This window comes from Mirounga leonina, unplaced genomic scaffold (assembly GCF_011800145.1).
Source record: "Mirounga leonina isolate KUSES-001 unplaced genomic scaffold, KU_Mleo_1.0 Mir_242, whole genome shotgun sequence".
Taxonomy (NCBI): Eukaryota; Metazoa; Chordata; class Mammalia; order Carnivora; family Phocidae; genus Mirounga; species Mirounga leonina.
The window spans coordinates 523495-541435 of NW_023270627.1; the positions used below are offsets into that span (position 1 = coordinate 523495).

Here is a 17941-nt window from a genome sequence, read left to right on the forward strand (position 1 = left end):
GAGTAAAAACGCCCGCAGGTCTCACGTGAATAGAATAGTTCCCCTGTGAAACCGCAGCTATGAATTACTCTTGCGATCTAAAGACCTAGAAAGTCTCATCAACCAAGTCCCACCCGTTTCAGCGGCCACCAAGAAGCCGACCTCGAGGTCCAGCGCGCGCGGGGACCTCCGCCAACCGCAGACCCGCGGGCGGCACTGGGGCAAGAGAGCCGCGGCCCGAGAATCCCCTTGGAACGCCCGCGCCCAGCGCTGCGCAGAGGCCGGGTTGGGGCTCAGACGGAAGGGACAGGCCCAGTGTTTCTCGCTTTCAGCTGAAGATTCACGTGAGGTCCGCCTCCGCCCTGCTTCTCCACGACTCGGGTCAGGCCCCTGTCATCGAGTCCCTTCTGGTTGCGGTGGGTGGGACAGTGCGAGGGACAGTGGCTCCCGGGGACCCCACGGGGCGCCTTTACCTGTTGCATGTAGAAACGCATAGTTGACATCCGCTTTGGGGCAGCTGCAAGGCTTCTGATTACAAGCGCAGGCAGCCTTCCGGGAGGTGGCCCGCGGGGGCTCGCTCCCGCCACTCTCCGCCGGCTTCTCGGCGTCTCCGTAGAGCAGGGCTAGGCAAGCACATCGAGAGCGCTGGTCAGCCGCCCGCCGGTCCCAGCTCCCTCGCGCCTGCCCATCCCCGGCCAAGCAACCTCAACTCCGCTGTTGGGGATGAGGAGGTGAGAAGGCCACACTGCCCCCGCGGGACACAGAGGCGACTGACTGGCCGTTTTCGACTCCCTCCCCCGGCACGGGCTGGGCACTCACCGCACAGCTTGTTTCCGATGCCTCCCGTGAACTTCTGGGCCACCTGACACCAGGCTCTCGCTGCAAGGAAAGACAGGTAGGCGTACAGCGAGGCAGAAAGAGAAAGCAGACGACGTGTGAAGTTTCCTTCTACGGGAACAAATGCACTAAACCCGGGGTTCAGAAAGAGGCCGTCCTGGGCTCCGCACAAAGGACAGGTGCAGGAGGGTCACGGGAGCCAGGCGGCCCGGCCCAGCCCAGCCCGACCTTACGTTCCCTGATTTCTTTCCAAGAGCTCAGAGACTCCAGCCCTTTGCCCTTGCCTTCCAGGTGCCAGTAGGTTCAGGCAAACTCCCCTTCCTGCCTTGCTCCAGTGAGTTTTCCTAGATACCGAAGCTGTCCATTTTCCTCGCAGCCTCTCCTTCCAGACCAAGAATTCTATCTCCCATTTTTTCCCTTTCCCCACAGCCACTCTATCCCTCTACAGGGTCCAGACACCAAGATGGTGGCAGTGCTCCAGGCCCACGGAATTCGGTGTCGAGGAGACGCCTCTGCGTTTGGGGGCTCTCCCAGACTTCATTGAAAAGGGTCTGAGATTCTTTGGGTGTCTTTCCAAGGGATAAGGGCCTGTGAGGTTTTGGTCTCTTGGGCCATCAGGGACCTACAGCGAGAGCAGGGCCAAGTGTCCGAAGTTTCCTGCTGCAGGTGGAAAAACCTCCTTCGTCTTCCTTAGCACTGCAAACCCCATTCCACCCGCAAAGCTCGCCTGCTGCAGGCCCCTGTTCCCCTACCTGTGCCGGGGTTCTCGGGATCCCCGGAGCCATCTTCAGACCCGAAGGACCAAAAGCCGGAGCCTGGAGATGCCATCAGCGCTGTGAGACTGGAGCGGGTCGCCTCCAAGTGCGAACTGTCGGCGAGCTGCCCTCTGCTCGGCGCTGCGCGCGCCTGCGTGCGTGTGTGAGTGTGGCGGGAGGAGGGCACGGCGCGGGGACCGCGCGGCCGTGCGGCAGAGGGTGGGTGTCACACAGCGACAGGGAACGTGCGTGTCTGCGTGTGAATGCGTGTGTGTGTTGGGGTTAGGGCTTAGAGACGTGGCAACTCTCTCGGAAGGCTGAGGTTAAATAGGGAAGGAGACCGAAGGGTCCGCGGAGCAGGGGTATGGGAAAGCGCCGAGCACCCGAACTGCTTTTGAAGGAGGAGTCCAATCCGGATGGATGAGGGGGCGACGGAGAGAAAAAATGGGAGAGGGAGGGTGCGAGGCAGACAGCGCTCACGAGCTGGAGTCAGAGCGTGTGGGTGGGAGGCGTGCAGGGGAGCCCCCGGGGAGCGCTAGCCGCTAGCCCGCAAACAGCCCCCGCGGGCTCGGGTGCGCTGTCCCGAGTGCTAACGCTGCTGACTGCGCGCCGGCTTCAGCTAGGGGTAGACCGGAGAGACCTTGGCGAGGCGGAGCGGGTGGCCGGAACGGGTCTCATACAGGCATCGATTGGCGTATTGTTTGAGGTCTGGCTCCTGCTGCCGGGAATGCGGCGCGGAAATCGCGCCGCCTTCCTCCAAGACGGTGCTGAGGTCGCTGTGACCTCGAGAGCCCCGGCGGCTGGGCTGGAATCACAAGCGGTTCGTGAGCTTGGGGAGGGGACGGTGGGGGCAGGGCGCCTACGCGCTTAAGGGCTCATTTCAGCTCCTTAGTAGAGCCTGACGCCTTCCTATCCAGCCGCGCGGTGCTCGGGAGCGCGTCATTCCTGTGCTTCGGAGAGCGCGGTCGCTGAACCCACCGTCCAGGATCTGACTGACGGGACTGACGGCTGGGAGAAAGAATGCTGATTGAGAGGCAATTAAAATCCACGCAGGAGCCTATCACCGAGGACCTCGGGCTGGGGAAAAAAATAAAAGGAATGGAAACTTCTTGGGGAGGGGGCGAGGGAGAGCAACTAGAATCAGCAGGCAGGATTGACGGCTCATGGGGGATGGGATCGGGTCATTCAGCGACCTTGGCCCGCGGAGGCGTGGAAGGGTTTGCTGCTTTCGTGTGACCTGAATCGATGTGTGCGTGGGAGGCGTGCACAGAGTTTCCGGCTAAGCAATCTGAGCTTTCCAAATTCAAGGCGGAAAGAAGGCATCGCCTGCTGGGCCCTTCGAGTCAGTAGGCCTCAAATCAATGGTCTCCTCCCCCCCGGACCCTCCCTCCCCCCGAGAATCTTCACGATAGCCGGGGGAGGGTGGTGGGGCCGGCGAGATTCACTATTTCTGAGGCCTGGTGGGAAGGGGTTTCTTCTTTTCTGAGAAAGTCAGCATCTCTACTCTCTTACAATTCCTGTACGTTAAAAGCTGTTAAACAAAGGGAACACGCCCTGAGATTTTTGGGCTCCGTTGAGTTCGCGTTGCTTTCCCTTAGTAGCGGAGATCAGCGTCACGTACACCTTGCGGCTCCTGGGCTCTCAGAGAGAGAGGCTGAGGAAGACCCTGGTGGGGAAAGGCTGCGTCCTGCTTCCGCCGCGTGCATTCCCTTGAGCGAGCGTTTTTCATTTCCACTCTGTTCACAAGCCCTCATTTCTTTGCCCTCCTGAATCAAGTCACCAAAGTTGCTGTCAAAGCAGAGACTCACGGATCTTCAGTCTTGGCCACCGCCCGTGGATCCTCGCTTAGGAAGGGCGTCGTGGGGCCTCGGTGGCCGCATTCAAGCCCAATTCCTATGTTCCCAAACACGCGGGGGCCTGTAAAGTCTCTCCACGAAGCTTTGTCTTCTTCCGTGCCCGAGCTGGGAGTCGTGTCGGGGAAGGGCGCTGGCCAAGGTCCTGCCGTAGACTTGGCGCAAAGCCGGCTGCGTCGAGAAGCCTGCATCAGGCTGCGGGCGCTTGGTGGGCATGGACCCAGGCCTCAGTGTAGCCACCTTCTCCGGCGCTCTTGGCTTCAGGTTACAACGCCTGGGTGTGAAGACTTCGTGGTTGGGCCGTCTGCTCGCGGGCAGGGCAGCTCCGCCGCTCTTGCTCCATCAGTACAGATCCGAGCCAGAGAGATTAGTTCTTTGTTTAAATCCACCTCAAATCCTGCTAAATGTTTTGCTTCGACCCAGCAGGATGGGGTTGCAGAACTTTTCTGCAATGAGTAAGTGGTCGAAGACATAAAAATTCTTTAAAACGAGCGTTTAAAACACACTCACAAATCCCCGAAGGAAGAAACAGATTAAAACACAGGGAAGGTAGAAACCACACACCTGGATTTAACATAATAATTTTTTTAAACGCGACTTAAAATCCCACTGTTCAAACTCGACTAAATCCCTGCAGCTCTGGAGTACTTTGAATCTAATGGTGGTATTTACATTTTTTATTTAACACACCCTTCTTCTCAGCACTCAGGGATCTGATTTGTCTTTCCTTAATGTGGTCCCTCCCTAGACGGCAATTTGCTTTATAAAGACTTTGATTTGGAAAAAGAGCCCACTCCCCCCCCCACTCCTGGGCTTGGCGTAGGAGATAACAAAAGAGCTCAGGGCGGTAATAATTACAGTCATTAGTTCACAAAGGAGGCAGCCACCAAATGGGAAGGGGAGGTGGGCCAGTGCTCTGGGGAAAAGCTTTGGATGCCTCTTCCTCAATAGGGGGAGAGAGAGACCCATGCTCCAGTGGCTGCTCTCCTGGGCGGGTTTCCTGGGTTGACCTATTTCTTGTCTGTGGATTATCCAGAGATCGCATTGCAGGTCTCCCAAAAAAGAATGTCTGCCAAGAGTTTTCCCTTGTGTCTTCCCAGTGTTCAAATGTCGAAGGACAGAAAGAGGGAGATGGAAAGAGAGAAAGAAAAAGGAGAGAAAACAAAGAAATACAAAAGAAAAAAGGGAAATAAAAACACTGAAACCTTTCACCGAGCGTTTGTGATTTCCTTTTCCAGTCCCACTCAAAAAGGGGGTGGAGAGTTTAGGGAGGGCGCCTACTGCCTCCCAATCCAGCGACGGAAGGCCCGGGGTTGCCAGGAGCCACTTCGGAAGCTTGAAGAAGAGGCCTGGCAGCAATGCGGAGCTCAGCTTTTCCCCCCAGGGGGCCTCCGGGTGGTGGGTGGATGCTTGGTTTGGGGCATGGGGACTCGGGTTCCAGAATCTCTCGCCTCCTTGACAGTGCACCGTGCCCGCAGCGCTGGTTTCACTGGTGCCTGTGCTAGGCCCAGCCTGCAGCCCGTCACAACTGAGCTGTCGGTCCCCAAGGGGTGACCCCGAGCAGAGGCCGCAACGAGAACTCACGGAAGGAGCAGCGCCTATAACGCACACTTAAACTCTGAGCTCGGTCCTGCCACAGCGGGAGGTTCCCCCTCGAGCGGGTCTCATTTGTAAAATGAAGAGGTTGTACGTACGAGGCATCTCTGGGGGACCTTTCGGCGTCAACATTTTGGGTTGGAGAGCACCTTACATCTGGTGGGCGAGCGGCTCAACAGACATTCACCCGCCCTCACTCGATCCTCCAGAATCTCCCCGAAGTCTCCTGGCTTCGGGCCGCAGGTGCAACGTACACCACCAGGAGGGACAAGCCCCATCCCAAAACCCTTCTCCCAATTCTGTTGTCCGTGAAATCACCTCGCCGTCCTTCCTGACGCTCTTCAGACAGCGTAGACACGGACGGCGTCAGTTTCACAGAAGAGCTCAACCCAGGTTTTAAAATAAGATGCAGTCGACTGAGGAAGGCAAACCTCTGCCCACCCATTGCCCTCCCCTCTCTTAAATACGGCAAAATTCGGAGCCCAGGATATTGCCTCAAATTTGCAGACTAGGAGAACCTAAAAAACCTGACAGTTTGCTCAGTGGCGGGGCTAGAGGTGTGTGTGCGCGCGCGCAGGGTCGGGGGTGGGGGGATTTGGGAATTTGTCCCGAGGCCATGATTGGGTCGCAAGACCTGGGTATGTTTGGGATGGTTGGAGGTCGGGACTGTTCGCTGGTGGAGACAACAGGCACCGTCGCCCCCCTGCCTGGGCACCTGCACCTGCACAGCTGGACAGGAGGAGTCCAGCCCTAAAGGGGAATATCGGGGGACCAGCCCCGAAAGCCACGGACTTTCCAAGGCACTTTCTTTATTTAATAAGCTCAATAACCACGGGAAGGGAAAGCGCGAGTGTGAGATGAAGTTCATCTTCAAAGCTTCCCACGCCCTCTCCTCTCCTCCCACCCGAGCTGTTTTGCTCGGCCCTCGAGTGTTCCGCGGGGCTGGGAGAGCCGTTTCCAAGGAAAAAGAGATCTTTGAAGTCATCCAAAACGAGAGCGGAGGGATCGGCGAGAGCTCAGGCGCAGTCGGGTCCACAGGAGTTGTAAATGAGTGAACAAAGAGATACACAGGGGGCCAGGGATAGGGATGCCCCGACTGGCGGGCTGGTGGGAGTAGAGGGTGCCGGAGCGCGGAGACACGGCGTCCGAAAAGATCTCACTTCTCCGCCTTCGGGGAGGCTGGCCCAGGCACTCGAGGGGCGAGCGCAGCGGGCAGCCCCTGCCAAGGTCAGGGCCGCGGCTTTAGCTTCCTGTGGTGCCAGCGTCCGAGGGTCTCCCGCTTGGCCCCTGCAAAGCCCCGCAGTCTCGCGCACATTCTCATGGGATGGCCCCCAGAACAGCCGGGCTACACCTGCTGCACGAGGCGCTGCCGCTGGGAGGTTTTGCGCAGGAGCCTCCTGTAGTCGTAGGGATTGGCTGCGGAGTCGCTTTCCTCCTGCTCCTGGTTCTCACCCGCCCAGCACCTGCAGCGAGACCCAGGGCCCGAGAGTGAGCGGCGCCCGCGCCGCCCCGCCCACCCAGTTAGGCGATTCTGCTCCTCCCACCTCCGACCAACTGCAGGCAGTTAAGAGCCACACATTCAAAACATCAGGATAGTGGACAAATGCAGCTGCATAATTTTCTCAGCAGGTTTTAGCACCTTAATTTTTTTTTTTTTTTAACACATTTTGGTCAAGCAGGAAAATTCAAAGTGCCTAAATAGACAACCCTCGTTTTGCATTTTAAAACTGCTCAAATGTTTCTCCGAAGCCCTCCTCCCAAATCTGATCAACCACTGTTAGCTCTGGGCCTTTCAGCTATTTCAAGGAGGCTGTTGGGCCGCCCTTCCTGAACCAACTTTACCTTTAGATTCTGCAACTTGACTGGGGAAAAAAGATGCTCCCTTATGCAGCTACATAGAAGCATTCATTCACTTATGTGGTACCTACTAAGTATTAGCCATCAGTGTAGGCTAAAGGTGAACAAAAGTCCCTACTCTATGGAGTTTAATCTAGTGTGGGAGAGGACCATTGACAACCTTAATATGCCAGGTGGTGAGAGATGCTATGCAGACAAGTAAAGCGGGCTAATAAGGTAAGACTGTTGGGGGTGTGTGTGTGTGTGTCTTCCTGTACAAGCAATTTCATTGAGGGTGACCAGGAAAGGCCTCTCTGATAAGGTGACATTTGAAAAGATACCTGAAGGGATGAGGAGGGGAGAGCAGGCAGATCTCTTAGGGAAGAGAGGTCAGTCCAGGATGATGGGTCAACCAGCATTAAGGCCCCAAGACTACAGTATGTGTACTGTGTTCAAGGAACAGCAAGGAGGCCACCGTGGCTTGAATGAAGTAAGCAAGTGGTGGGGGGGATAGCAAGGATTGAGAGCAGGAGGAATGAAGGGATAATGTGGCAGAAAATTGAGTGCTTTGGGACCACGGCAAGGATTTGAATTTTACTTAGACCTAGACAGACAGTGGAGGGATATGAGTGGAGGAATGGTTCATAAAAGGATCTGGCTGCTTAAGTAAGTAAAGTAAGGAGGTCTGTTATGAGATATTGCAATAGTCCCAGCCAGACTGAGAGTGGCTTGGATGAGGTTTGTAGAAGAGGAAAGAACTGATCAGGTTTTGGTCATACTTGAAGGCAGAACTGAAAGAGTTTGCTGATACATTGGGTGTGGGTTGTGAATGAAAGGAATCAAGAATGTCTCCAAGGTTTTTGGCTTAAACAACTGGAAGGGTGAAGTTGCCATTTAACGAGATGGGGAAGGTTATAGGAAGAGTATATTTTTTGGGGAGAGGGGGATAAATATTATGGTTTTGGTTTTGTAAAGTTTGAGATATTTATTAGATAGTCAAGAGGAGATAATGAATAGGCAGTTGGATGTATAAATCCCAATCTAGGCTAGAGATTTCAGTTTTGGAATTTCAAGTAGACAGATGATATTTAAGGTGAAGAGAGTATGTGTTGATAAAGCAAAGGACTGGGACACTCCAATGTTAAGAGGTCCATGAAATGAGGAGGTATCAGCAATGGAGAATGAGAAGGAGCAGCCAGTGAGGTAGGAGGCAAATCAAGGGAAGTACTGTCCTGGAGGCCAATGAAGAAAATGTTAGGACAATGAAGAAAATGATAGGACAAGATAAGGACTGAGAATAGATCATGGGATATGGCAGAACTGAGGTCATTTGTGACCTTGGTAGGGGCAGTTTCTGTGGCGTGGTGGGGAGGGAATCCTAAGTACAGTGGCCCATGAGAGAATGGGAAGCAAGAACATTGAGAAGGAAGGATCGCTCTCGTGTAACTCTCTTGCTATCATGAAGAGCAGGAACACGGGGTTTGGAAGGGGGATTGAGTCAAGTGTGTTTTTTATGATGGGTCCAATTGCATCATGTTCACAGATTGTCAGAAATGATGCAGTAAAGAGGACAAACATTCAAGATGCAGAAAAGGGAGGGGATAACTGCAGGACAATGTTCTTGAGCAGAGGGAAGGACCTGGATTCAGTGCACAACAGGAAGGTCTGGCCTCAGGTAGGACAGACAGTCATCTGTAGTAAACTGAGGGAAGTCTATGGGTAAGTGGTAGATTTGGCGGTGGGAGTATGTGTCTGTTCTCTATATTTTCTCATTAACACAGGAAAGAAGGTGAAAGCGAGGAGGTTTTGAAGGTTTGAGAGAGAGAAAGGGGTCTTGAAAGAGTGGACTTGGACAGTGGGACAGTGGAATTTTAGGGAAATAAAGTATGACAAAATAACTCCAAGGGCTCAGGTCTGTGCTCATATAGCTTGAGTGAGATTTGGTTGTGTTTTTGTATAGCCATGTACAGCTGTGTAGGTGCAGGATTGAGGATTGGGCAGAAACTTGGGTTTATGGAATGGATTGGGTAGAAAGTTGAGTTTACCCAGCACTGGGGTTTGCCAATTGATTATAACTGAGGGAGAAAAGGGCAGGGTCATTGAAGGTATACGTAAAGCAGTGAAAATAATAATGAAAGGAGAGGGCTTGACTTTTGCTTGCAGATGAATATGCCCTTATTCTGGTCCATTCTGAATAGGGAATTAAAAAAAAAAAAGACACCATTGGGAAGGTCTTTAGGGCATTTTGAGCTCAGTGGATACTTGACAGGGAAGGTCTTTGGGTAGCATCATCATGGGCATCTATGGGGCTGGTGATCATTCTCTTCTGATTAACTGACTTGAATTCTCATTACCTATTCAGTTCATTTCTGTTATTATGAGAATACTGAGTATCAACCCTCTGCCAGTTACACCACACATTATCTCTAATTCTAAGGACAGCATGGCAAGACCTGAGGTTCTCCTTAGCCTCGATCTGCAGATGAGGAAACGGACTGGTTCTACTTGATAGAGCAAGTGAGGAGTGGAGTGAGGATTCAAATCCATGTCCACATCACTCAAATCTCATACTTTCCCCATTGTATCCCTTTGTCTCTTTTCTGCTGATGCTTCCTTCACGATTTACCTATCCCCTAACCAAGGCACTCTTGTTCCATTTTATTTTTTTTCCTTACCATCCTCCCTATATCTCCTTGTCATAATTAAAATCTGGCCATGCCTTAAAAACCCCACCTTTCTCAGTACTGCTCAACAGAGAGCCCACTAAGACTCACCTGAGGAGGAGATGAGGGAGACATCAGTTCTGTTATTTTCTAATGACATTCTCTAATCACTACCTGCTACTACTTTTACTCATTTAAAATCCATGAAACACTCAACTTCATCACTGCTGTGGTCCCTGATTCTCAGACCTACTCACACCTTCCTGGGTGACATTAGTACTGGTGTGTATGTGCTAATTTCTGTGCTAAGTTTTAATTCCTGCACATGATATACACACAGGGGTGTATATATAATATGTAAAATATTATCAGAATAATATGTTTACTTATAAATATATAAAACAGTATACTTATATATAAGATATATATTTGTCATATAATTTAATGTATATAATAATTATATATATATATATTCTTTCTGCAATAATATCTTCCAACATACAGTTTGATGCCAAGTTTCTCTAATTGTCCCCAAATGTCTTTTAGAGCTGTTTTTCTGTTTCTTTTGTTTTCTATTTTTTTAATTAATTAATTAATTAATTAATTAATTTATTTTAGAGGTAGAATTCAGTGATTCATCAGTTGCACACAACACCCAGTGCTCATTACATCACCTGTTTTCTATTTAAATCCAGGGTCCCATCAAGGTTTACTTAGGGCATTTGTAGTTTTGACTCTTTAGTCTTCCTTAGCTTAGAAAAATCCCCTCTTGGAGTTACCTTGTTTAGCTTTGTTTGATCGTTTACTTTCTCTCTAGAGTCAAGCTCTTTGGCGATAAGGATGACACTGTGTGCACCGTTGTGTCCTCTCCTTCCTCAAGCACCCAGCACAGGTCTTTGCACGGGGAGGCAATAAAGAGTAGTGGTCCACGTCATTGACTCTAAACTCTAAAAGGTCTGTGTTCGAATTCTGGCTCCCTCACTTCTTATCTAGGTGACTTTGCAGTTATTAAACGTTGTTGACTTAGCCTCCTCATCTATAAAATGGGGCAGTAAGAGGAATTGCTATAAGAATTAAATGGGTGAACAGCATAGCGTCCAACCCAAAGGAAGCACTCAGCCAATGCTAGCTTCTAGCATTCTCATTCTAGTGAATACTAAGTACACGTCTACAGATACCGCTGGAACCCCAGGCAGTATTTCAGGGATATAATGCTTTTACAGCAGATGTGTGTCTGTGCTTGGGGGAAGGGGAGAAAGAATATACTAGAGAGGATGTAGATTGGGTTGTTAAAATGGGAAACAGGTAAGTCAGTGGAAAGCAATTTGAGCAGGAAGTGAAAAACCTTGGATTTTAGTTCACTAACTCAGTGTGTGACTTGGGGCAAGTCACTTAATCTTTCTGGGCACTTGCTATTTTCCTGTGTAGAACCCTGTGACTAGACTAGAACATCTAAGCTCCACCAATATGTTACAGTTCTTGATCTCAAGATGGAAGAAACACATCTTCTTTTGGAGACAAGGGGTGGAAATCAAGTAGATTCTATAAAAGCAAATAAAGATGAAAAGAGCCACCATCTCTGGAACCTCTCCCCTATGCCACATCTGCTGTTAAGTGCTTCACATACACCATTTCACTTAATCTCTTTGACAACGCAGTGAGGTAGTTATTAGTGAAACCTTTCCAGATGTGGAAACAGGCTCAGAGAGGTCTGGTAACATGAGCAAGGTCCCTCAACTACCAAGTGGCAGAATCAGGATCCAAATCTAAGACTGACTGACTCTAAAACCTCTTCTCTTAACTGCGAGGTCAATACTGTATAAGAGACAGTGAGGGCTGTGAGTGCCCGAGGCTGACAGATGTTCACTTAGGATTTTGGAAGAATAGCTTTCTGTTGCCTGTCGTTACTCCCATTTCTTGTATATCAGGTTTCCACTTTATTTTGTGCCTTCAATTTCAAATAATTTGGGCGCCTGGGTGGCTCAGTTGGTTAAGCGACTGCCTTCGGCTCAGGTCATGATCCTGGAGTCCCGGGATCGAGTCCCACATTGGGCTCCCTGCTCAGCAGGGGGTCTGCTTCTCCCTCTGCCCTCTTCCCTCTCGTGCTCTCTGTCTCTCATTCTCTCTCTCTCAAATAAATAAATAAAATCTTAAAAAAAAAAAAAACAAATAATTCAAATTCAAAGAATTTGCCCTCAAATTCACAAAGAGTTTTTTTGGGGGAAAAAATTCCCAAAGTAGTAAGTAAGCTACAAATGGTTTAAGATACTTAGTGTCAAACAAAGTTAGTGGAGAACTGAGAAATCAAATCTAAAACACGTATTTTGGGATGCCTGGGTGGCTCAGTCAGTTAAGTGTCCATCTTCAACTCAGGTCATGATCTCTGGGTCCTGAGATGGAGCCCTGCATCAGGTTTCCTGCTCAGCAAGGAGTCTGCTTCTCTCTTTCTCTCTCCCTCTGCTCCTCCCCACCACTCATTCTCTCTCTCAAATAAATAAATAAAATCTTTAAAAAATCTCCCCCAAACCCCACATATTTCCATACGAATCTTTCTTCCAGATATTATTTTGGTCTGATGTCATGGATTCTGAGAAATCACACAGCATAACTGAGAAGCCAGTAAGTGTTTAAGATTACATTGGTTAGAACTTAAACACAGATTTTGGATACGGTTTATTGCTTGTAGTCAGTATGACCATATAATTTATCATCCAAAGTGAGGTATTTCTTAAATTAAAAAAAAATTTTTTTTAAAGATTTATTTATTTGAGAGAGAGCACGTGCGCACATGCCTGCAAGTCAGGGGAGGGTCAGAGGGAGAGAATCTTGAAGCAGATTTCCAGCTGAGCCCCGAGCCCGCCACGGGGGAGGGGGTGGTGGGCATGGGGGAGGGACTTGATATCACAACCCATGAGATCATGACCTCAGCCGAAATCAAGAGCCACCCAGGTGCCCCCAAAGTGAGTTACTTTTAAAAGAGGGTGCTATTAACAAGGACACCACGAAAACAGGTATGAAACTGGGTTGTCTGAATATCCTACCATAATCCCTGAGTTTACTTTTAAATAACACATCATCTTAAGAGGCATTAGTCGGTGAGAATATTTTGTTATAGTCCAAACACAGTGACAGTGCTTTAGAAATGGAACTGGGAGTAAAATGTGGAAAATGCTGTTGTTTAGGAGGGAGCTTATTACCTTTCGTTAGCATTAAAACATTGATGCTGGTGTTCTCCCTGTTGTCTTCCTTCTCTCAAGCTAGAGTTATGTTCCTTTGGTCCAGAAAGACTGGGCAAAAATTCCTTATAATAGAAATCTTCCAGGTCTAATAATTTTCCCCGACTGTAAATAAACACATAAACACATCATAGTTTCAATCTACTTTACTCAAACTTATAGGATACTGGCTTTCTTCCTTTACCTTGTATAATTTAAAAGTAATACCTACATGTCAATAGAAACAAGAGGAGTCTTGGAATGCATAAAACAGTATACACCATAAGTTAAAAAGAAAAACAAAACCCTCATCTCTCACCTTTATGAGAACATCAGCTGCTGGAGCAGTTTTTCCTGACTTCATCTCATACACCAAGGCACAAAACTAGTAGAGCTGGTGATTACAAAGTTCCCGTCTGGCCGGTCTAGGACAGGGTTTACAACTGACGCTTGGGCCATATGAGAAAAACTTTATGTGCCAACACCTAGCATTTTCCGATTTTCTCAGCCATCCGGTAAGTACACTGCTGCACACAATGTTTCATGATCTTACCTTACTTCCTTCATAGGTTACCTTCTGTCGTCTCCTTACGGTTGGCCTTTAGTGGGCTAGTTTCTGTGCTAAGTTAAAACTTAGTTCCTGCGGGGCGCCTGGGTGGCTCAGTCGTTAAGCGTCTGCCTTCGGCTCAGGTCATGGTCCCAGGGTCCTGGGATCGAGCCCCACATCGGGCTCCCTGCTCGGCAGGAAGCCTGCTTCTCCCTCTCCCACTCCCCCTGCTTGTGTTCCCTCTCTCGCTGTGTCTCTCTCTGTCAAATAAATAAATAAAATCTTAAAAAAAAAACCAAACTTAATTCCTGCACATGATATACACACAGGGGTGTGTCTGTGACCATCTTAATTCTTGGACTTACTCACACTCGTTCTGGTTCCTGCGGTGCTCAGTGCCTGTACTGTGATGGGACTTCATATGAGGTAAACAGATAGAGGTCTGGAAGACGACCAAGTGTTACAGTGTTTCTGGGGAAAAGTGCTTTTTGAGTTACAGATACCAATTTACAAATGAACTTTCAGAATGCCACTGATACGTAAGTCAAGAGCTCAGTGAGACTGGTGCTTAACAGAAGAACCCTTGATTGTTATTAGCACTCTCTGGAAGTCAGTTAATTGCAATAGTGGTATAATGTTAAAATAGGCAAGTATTGGTGGGCTGAAATGTTCCAGGAAAAGGGGAATAGTGTGAGCCTAAGTTGCCACACCTACAGGCTACACAAACCTTATTTCCTGACAAACCCATAAACATTGTAAGGAGTGAGATTTAGCACGTGTTGAAGAACAAAAAACAAAGAAGTTTGGGGAAAGAAAGTTCATGGACACAAGTGTGTTCAAATTGTCTGATCAAAAGCATATCAATGGACAAAGAAAAGCAAATTCTGTACTGGGACAATACAATTCATTCATAAACTATTTGAGTTCTTAATGTATGCTTCATACTATGCTAGCTCAATATATTTCTTTTTTTTTTTTTTTAAAGATTTATTTATTTGAGAGACCGAGAATGAGAGAGAGAGAGAGAGTACATGAGGGGGGGAGGGTTAGAGGGAGAAGCAGGCTCCTCGCCGAGTAGGGAGCCCGATGCGGGACTCGATCCAGGGACTCCAGGATCATGACCCGAGCTGAAGGCAGTCGCTTAACCAACTGAGCCACCCAGGCGCCCCTAGCTCAATATATTTCTAATAGGTAAGATGATCTTCTAAATTACATATAAAGCATATATTTATAACATAAATAAATGTATTGGGAGGATGCTACTTTCCAAATCTATCCACATAAAATAGATGATTTTTTTAAAAAGGTGATTTTCAATCATAATTTGAACATTTGGAATCATATTTATATAATTTATTTATATATATTTATTTATATAAATATATATTTATATAATTATTATTTATATAATTATATTCAGATGACACTGAAATCTAGAAATAATAATTTACCTATCTTTCCTTGGTCTTCGTTTTTCTTCTTGGATTGACTTCTAAAGGGAACAGAAAAAATTAAAAAATCAATATAATATTATGATTAAAATAATGTAATTGATTAATAGAAAATAATTGATATATTTACTATAATCTTAATATATAAATACATTTGTTCCTATAAAGCTAACTTAGAAATAAGCAAGCGGATAGAATGTTTTAAAAATCTAATGAAATATAATTCACTCAAAATTTGCTAATTATGAATTTGTGATTATTTTTTTACCAGGCCTGGACTATAATTAATCTTTGCATTCCATGCCAAAAAAAAAGTTAACCACATAGTGAGCAGTATACACAAGTATACAAATGGGAAAACATATGTCAGAATTCCTGGAAAACCTGTCTCTCTATCACACATGCAGCTGTGAGTTAGGCAGGTTGATTAGGCTGCTTTGATGTCTCGCTTATATGTCATCATTGTCTGCTGGCAAAGCAGATGGGTGGACAGCGAAGGCAGGTGCAACAGTCCACAAAAGAATAGAAGTGTGACTTCACTAACCTATAGGAGCCCATTTATGGCATAAAAGTAACAGCATAGATGATATATGTGTTCATTTGCAAATTCTTCCTCCAGTTGAGAACTTGATGTATCAAGGCACAAATCAGAATACGTGAGCCTGGATTTAATTAGATACTTTTTAATCAGTGCTTCAATCTGAACACTAAGGAAATGGTACTTCATTTTACCTTACATACAAAGCAGTATCACCTTTTGTATTGTAACACTAGTAATGTGCTTCACTATGTGTGCTGGTGCAAGGTATTTGGACTCCCCTATTTACATGCTGCAAGAGCCTGTCTGTCTTTTAGGCTGAGAGAACAAATTGCACACTCACCTTGAACAAGCTAAGGATACTGTAATCATGGGAACTCTAATGCAGATATCAAGCTGCTCCATAAAAATGCAAGACAATAAAAATGGCAACTAACAATGGTTTGTAAATATTGAAGGTTGCCCCCAGTATTTTTAGGCATGCTAAATCATCTTTTCTCATGATTTATCATTTGTAATACACTAAAATGTCAGATGAGTCAAATGGTTCATAGTTTCATCTCTTCTTCTTGGTTGGTATTTTAGTGGGTGGAGGAGGGAGAAGGGAATGTTAAAGGTATCAAGTCTGGGAGTGGATCATTCAAAAAGTAACCAGGTAAGGGGCAGGACACCAAATACATTCCTGTCCTCCTTCCTATTTCCTATTACATTCTTGATCCAATGCCCCGGGCCAGGAGGTGCTCACAAATAATCATGTTGCCGCCATAGGTACAATGGCCCCTAACAGCCTAGTGAATGATCCCTGCACCCCAGGTGGTGTTTGTTGTGGTTGTTGTTTTAATATGACAGAGGTCCTGCCTCCTTGATCCACTATCTGAAAAAAATATCTCTTGTTCTTGGTAACCATTTTCTATAATCCAAAGTTATGTTTAAATGATGGCGTTCTGTTGAGTGACGGAGATCCCCTTTACACCACCACGAATCAAATAACCTTCTGCCCTTAAATTCTGGCACCACAAATCAAATAACCTTCTGCCTTTTCTTCGGGATCAACATTTCCCTCTGGGAGGCGGTGTATATAATTTGGTTCTCAGTTACAGGACTTCTTAGAAGAGTGAATACTGTCCAGGCTTATGCTTATTTCACTCTTGCCTGTGCCAGAATATTCTAGTGAACTATCACTCGATAATATATCTTTCCAAAAATTATTTAAGGGGGTTTATCATGGAAGCAATTACACAAGCAAAGTAATAAAGTGGAAGTTGTAAATAAGGAACAAAGAGGGCAAAAGTGTAGGATGGAGCCTTATGTCTGTCCCTCAGTGTCCTGGCAGCTGGGGCCAAAAGGGATGCACGAAACTGCATTCTTCATCATGAAGGCGGAAGCATATTGTCCCTCAAGGGAGAGGATTTAATACAATACTAATCTTATCACCTGGGACTTAAAATTAGTGACATTTATTTAAAACAAACAATGTTTTCAGCGACAGTTCTGAAATGACAAATCACTAACTTGAAATTTGAAATGAAAAGAAAGAAGCAAATGTCTAGTGGCAGTTTCTTGTAGAGTTAAAGAAGAGAGAGCAAGAAGGAGATAAAGATGGTATAAGGAGGAGATGTTCTGGGGCGGGTATTTCTTGAGGAGGTCTTTGGAAGAGGGAGGCCTTTGCTCAGAGAACTCTGAAGAATCTCTTCCTCAGTCAGCTACACTACAACCTCTCCCCAGAACTTTAAAATTCATATCTGTTACATTATGGTGGACACAATCTTACATTCCTATGGAAATGCATGAACACTTTATTTGCTTAGACGGCTTCACAAGGATGAAGGAGGAGCCAAAACATAGAAGAAGAAAAAAAACCACATCCCAAGTGGCCAAACTACCTACTCCTCTTACTTACCTACTAGTTTAGGGAAGGTACTGGAGAAAATAATAAAACTGGAAGGTCCTTTGAAGTGATTGTGTTTAGTTAGTCAGTTTTGGAGGAAACTGTGGACTGCACAGCTGAGTACCAGAGTGGGCACCCCACACTGAAGCAATGAGCTGTGTGTGCTCAGCTCAGGTCCTCCTTAGGCTCCTGAGGCACGCTTCTTAGGCTCAGCTCGCTCTGATTTTGGACACAAAAGTAGCAACGTTTCAGGAGCACCTGGGTGGCTCATTCGGTTAAGCATCGACTCTTGATTTCGGCTCAGGTCATGATCTCAGGGTCCCGAGAGCGAGCCCCGTGTGGGGCTCCTTGCTCGTGGGGAGTATGCTTCCCTCTCTCTCTCTCCCTCCCTCTGCCCCTCCCCCTGCTCACGCTCACTCCCTCTCTCTCTCTAAAATAAATAAATCTTTAACAAAATAGCAACGTTTCCTAGATGTAAGAGATTAAGAGCATCACATCATAGAAGACAGCTGGTATTGGTTTCAGGTGCTCAGAATGACCATGGAAAGAAGGGACATCCAAGCAGAAACAAGAACTACAGGAACAGGGGAAGCACCTGGGCGCAGAGCTGTTTGTGTGGGGAGGGGCAGGGGCCTCACCGCCCCCCCCCCCCGTGTCCCCACCCCAGCTCAGCAGCCCCGGCCAGCGGGGTGAGGCGGGGGGGTACTGCACCGCAACAGAGGGGCTGTAACAGCTAGCGAGTCCCTGCCTTCGCTCAGCTCTAGTCTGGAGGGAAGAGTCAGG

General features: G+C 47.6%; 2 protein-coding genes across 2 annotated transcripts in view; both read right to left on the reverse strand.

Annotated features, from left to right (window-relative positions):
• GAD2 (glutamate decarboxylase 2) overlaps positions 1-2075 on the reverse strand; it is a 78763-nt gene extending 76688 nt beyond the window's left edge. The window contains exons 1-3 of the mRNA XM_035029475.1: positions 1569-2075; positions 799-858; positions 453-602 (exon numbers count right to left, since the gene is read on the reverse strand). Of these exons, the coding sequence (XP_034885366.1) occupies positions 453-602; positions 799-858; positions 1569-1644 (286 nt within the window). The 5' untranslated portion in view covers positions 1645-2075. The remainder of the gene's footprint in view (positions 1-452; positions 603-798; positions 859-1568) is intronic.
• A 3540-nt stretch (positions 2076-5615) lies between these two features.
• Positions 5616-17941, reverse strand: part of MYO3A (myosin IIIA) — a 221092-nt gene continuing 208766 nt past the window's right edge. The window contains exons 31-33 of the mRNA XM_035029490.1: positions 14733-14773; positions 12717-12860; positions 5616-6483 (exon numbers count right to left, since the gene is read on the reverse strand). Coding sequence (XP_034885381.1) covers positions 6366-6483; positions 12717-12860; positions 14733-14773 — 303 coding nt within the window. The 3' untranslated portion in view covers positions 5616-6365. The remainder of the gene's footprint in view (positions 6484-12716; positions 12861-14732; positions 14774-17941) is intronic.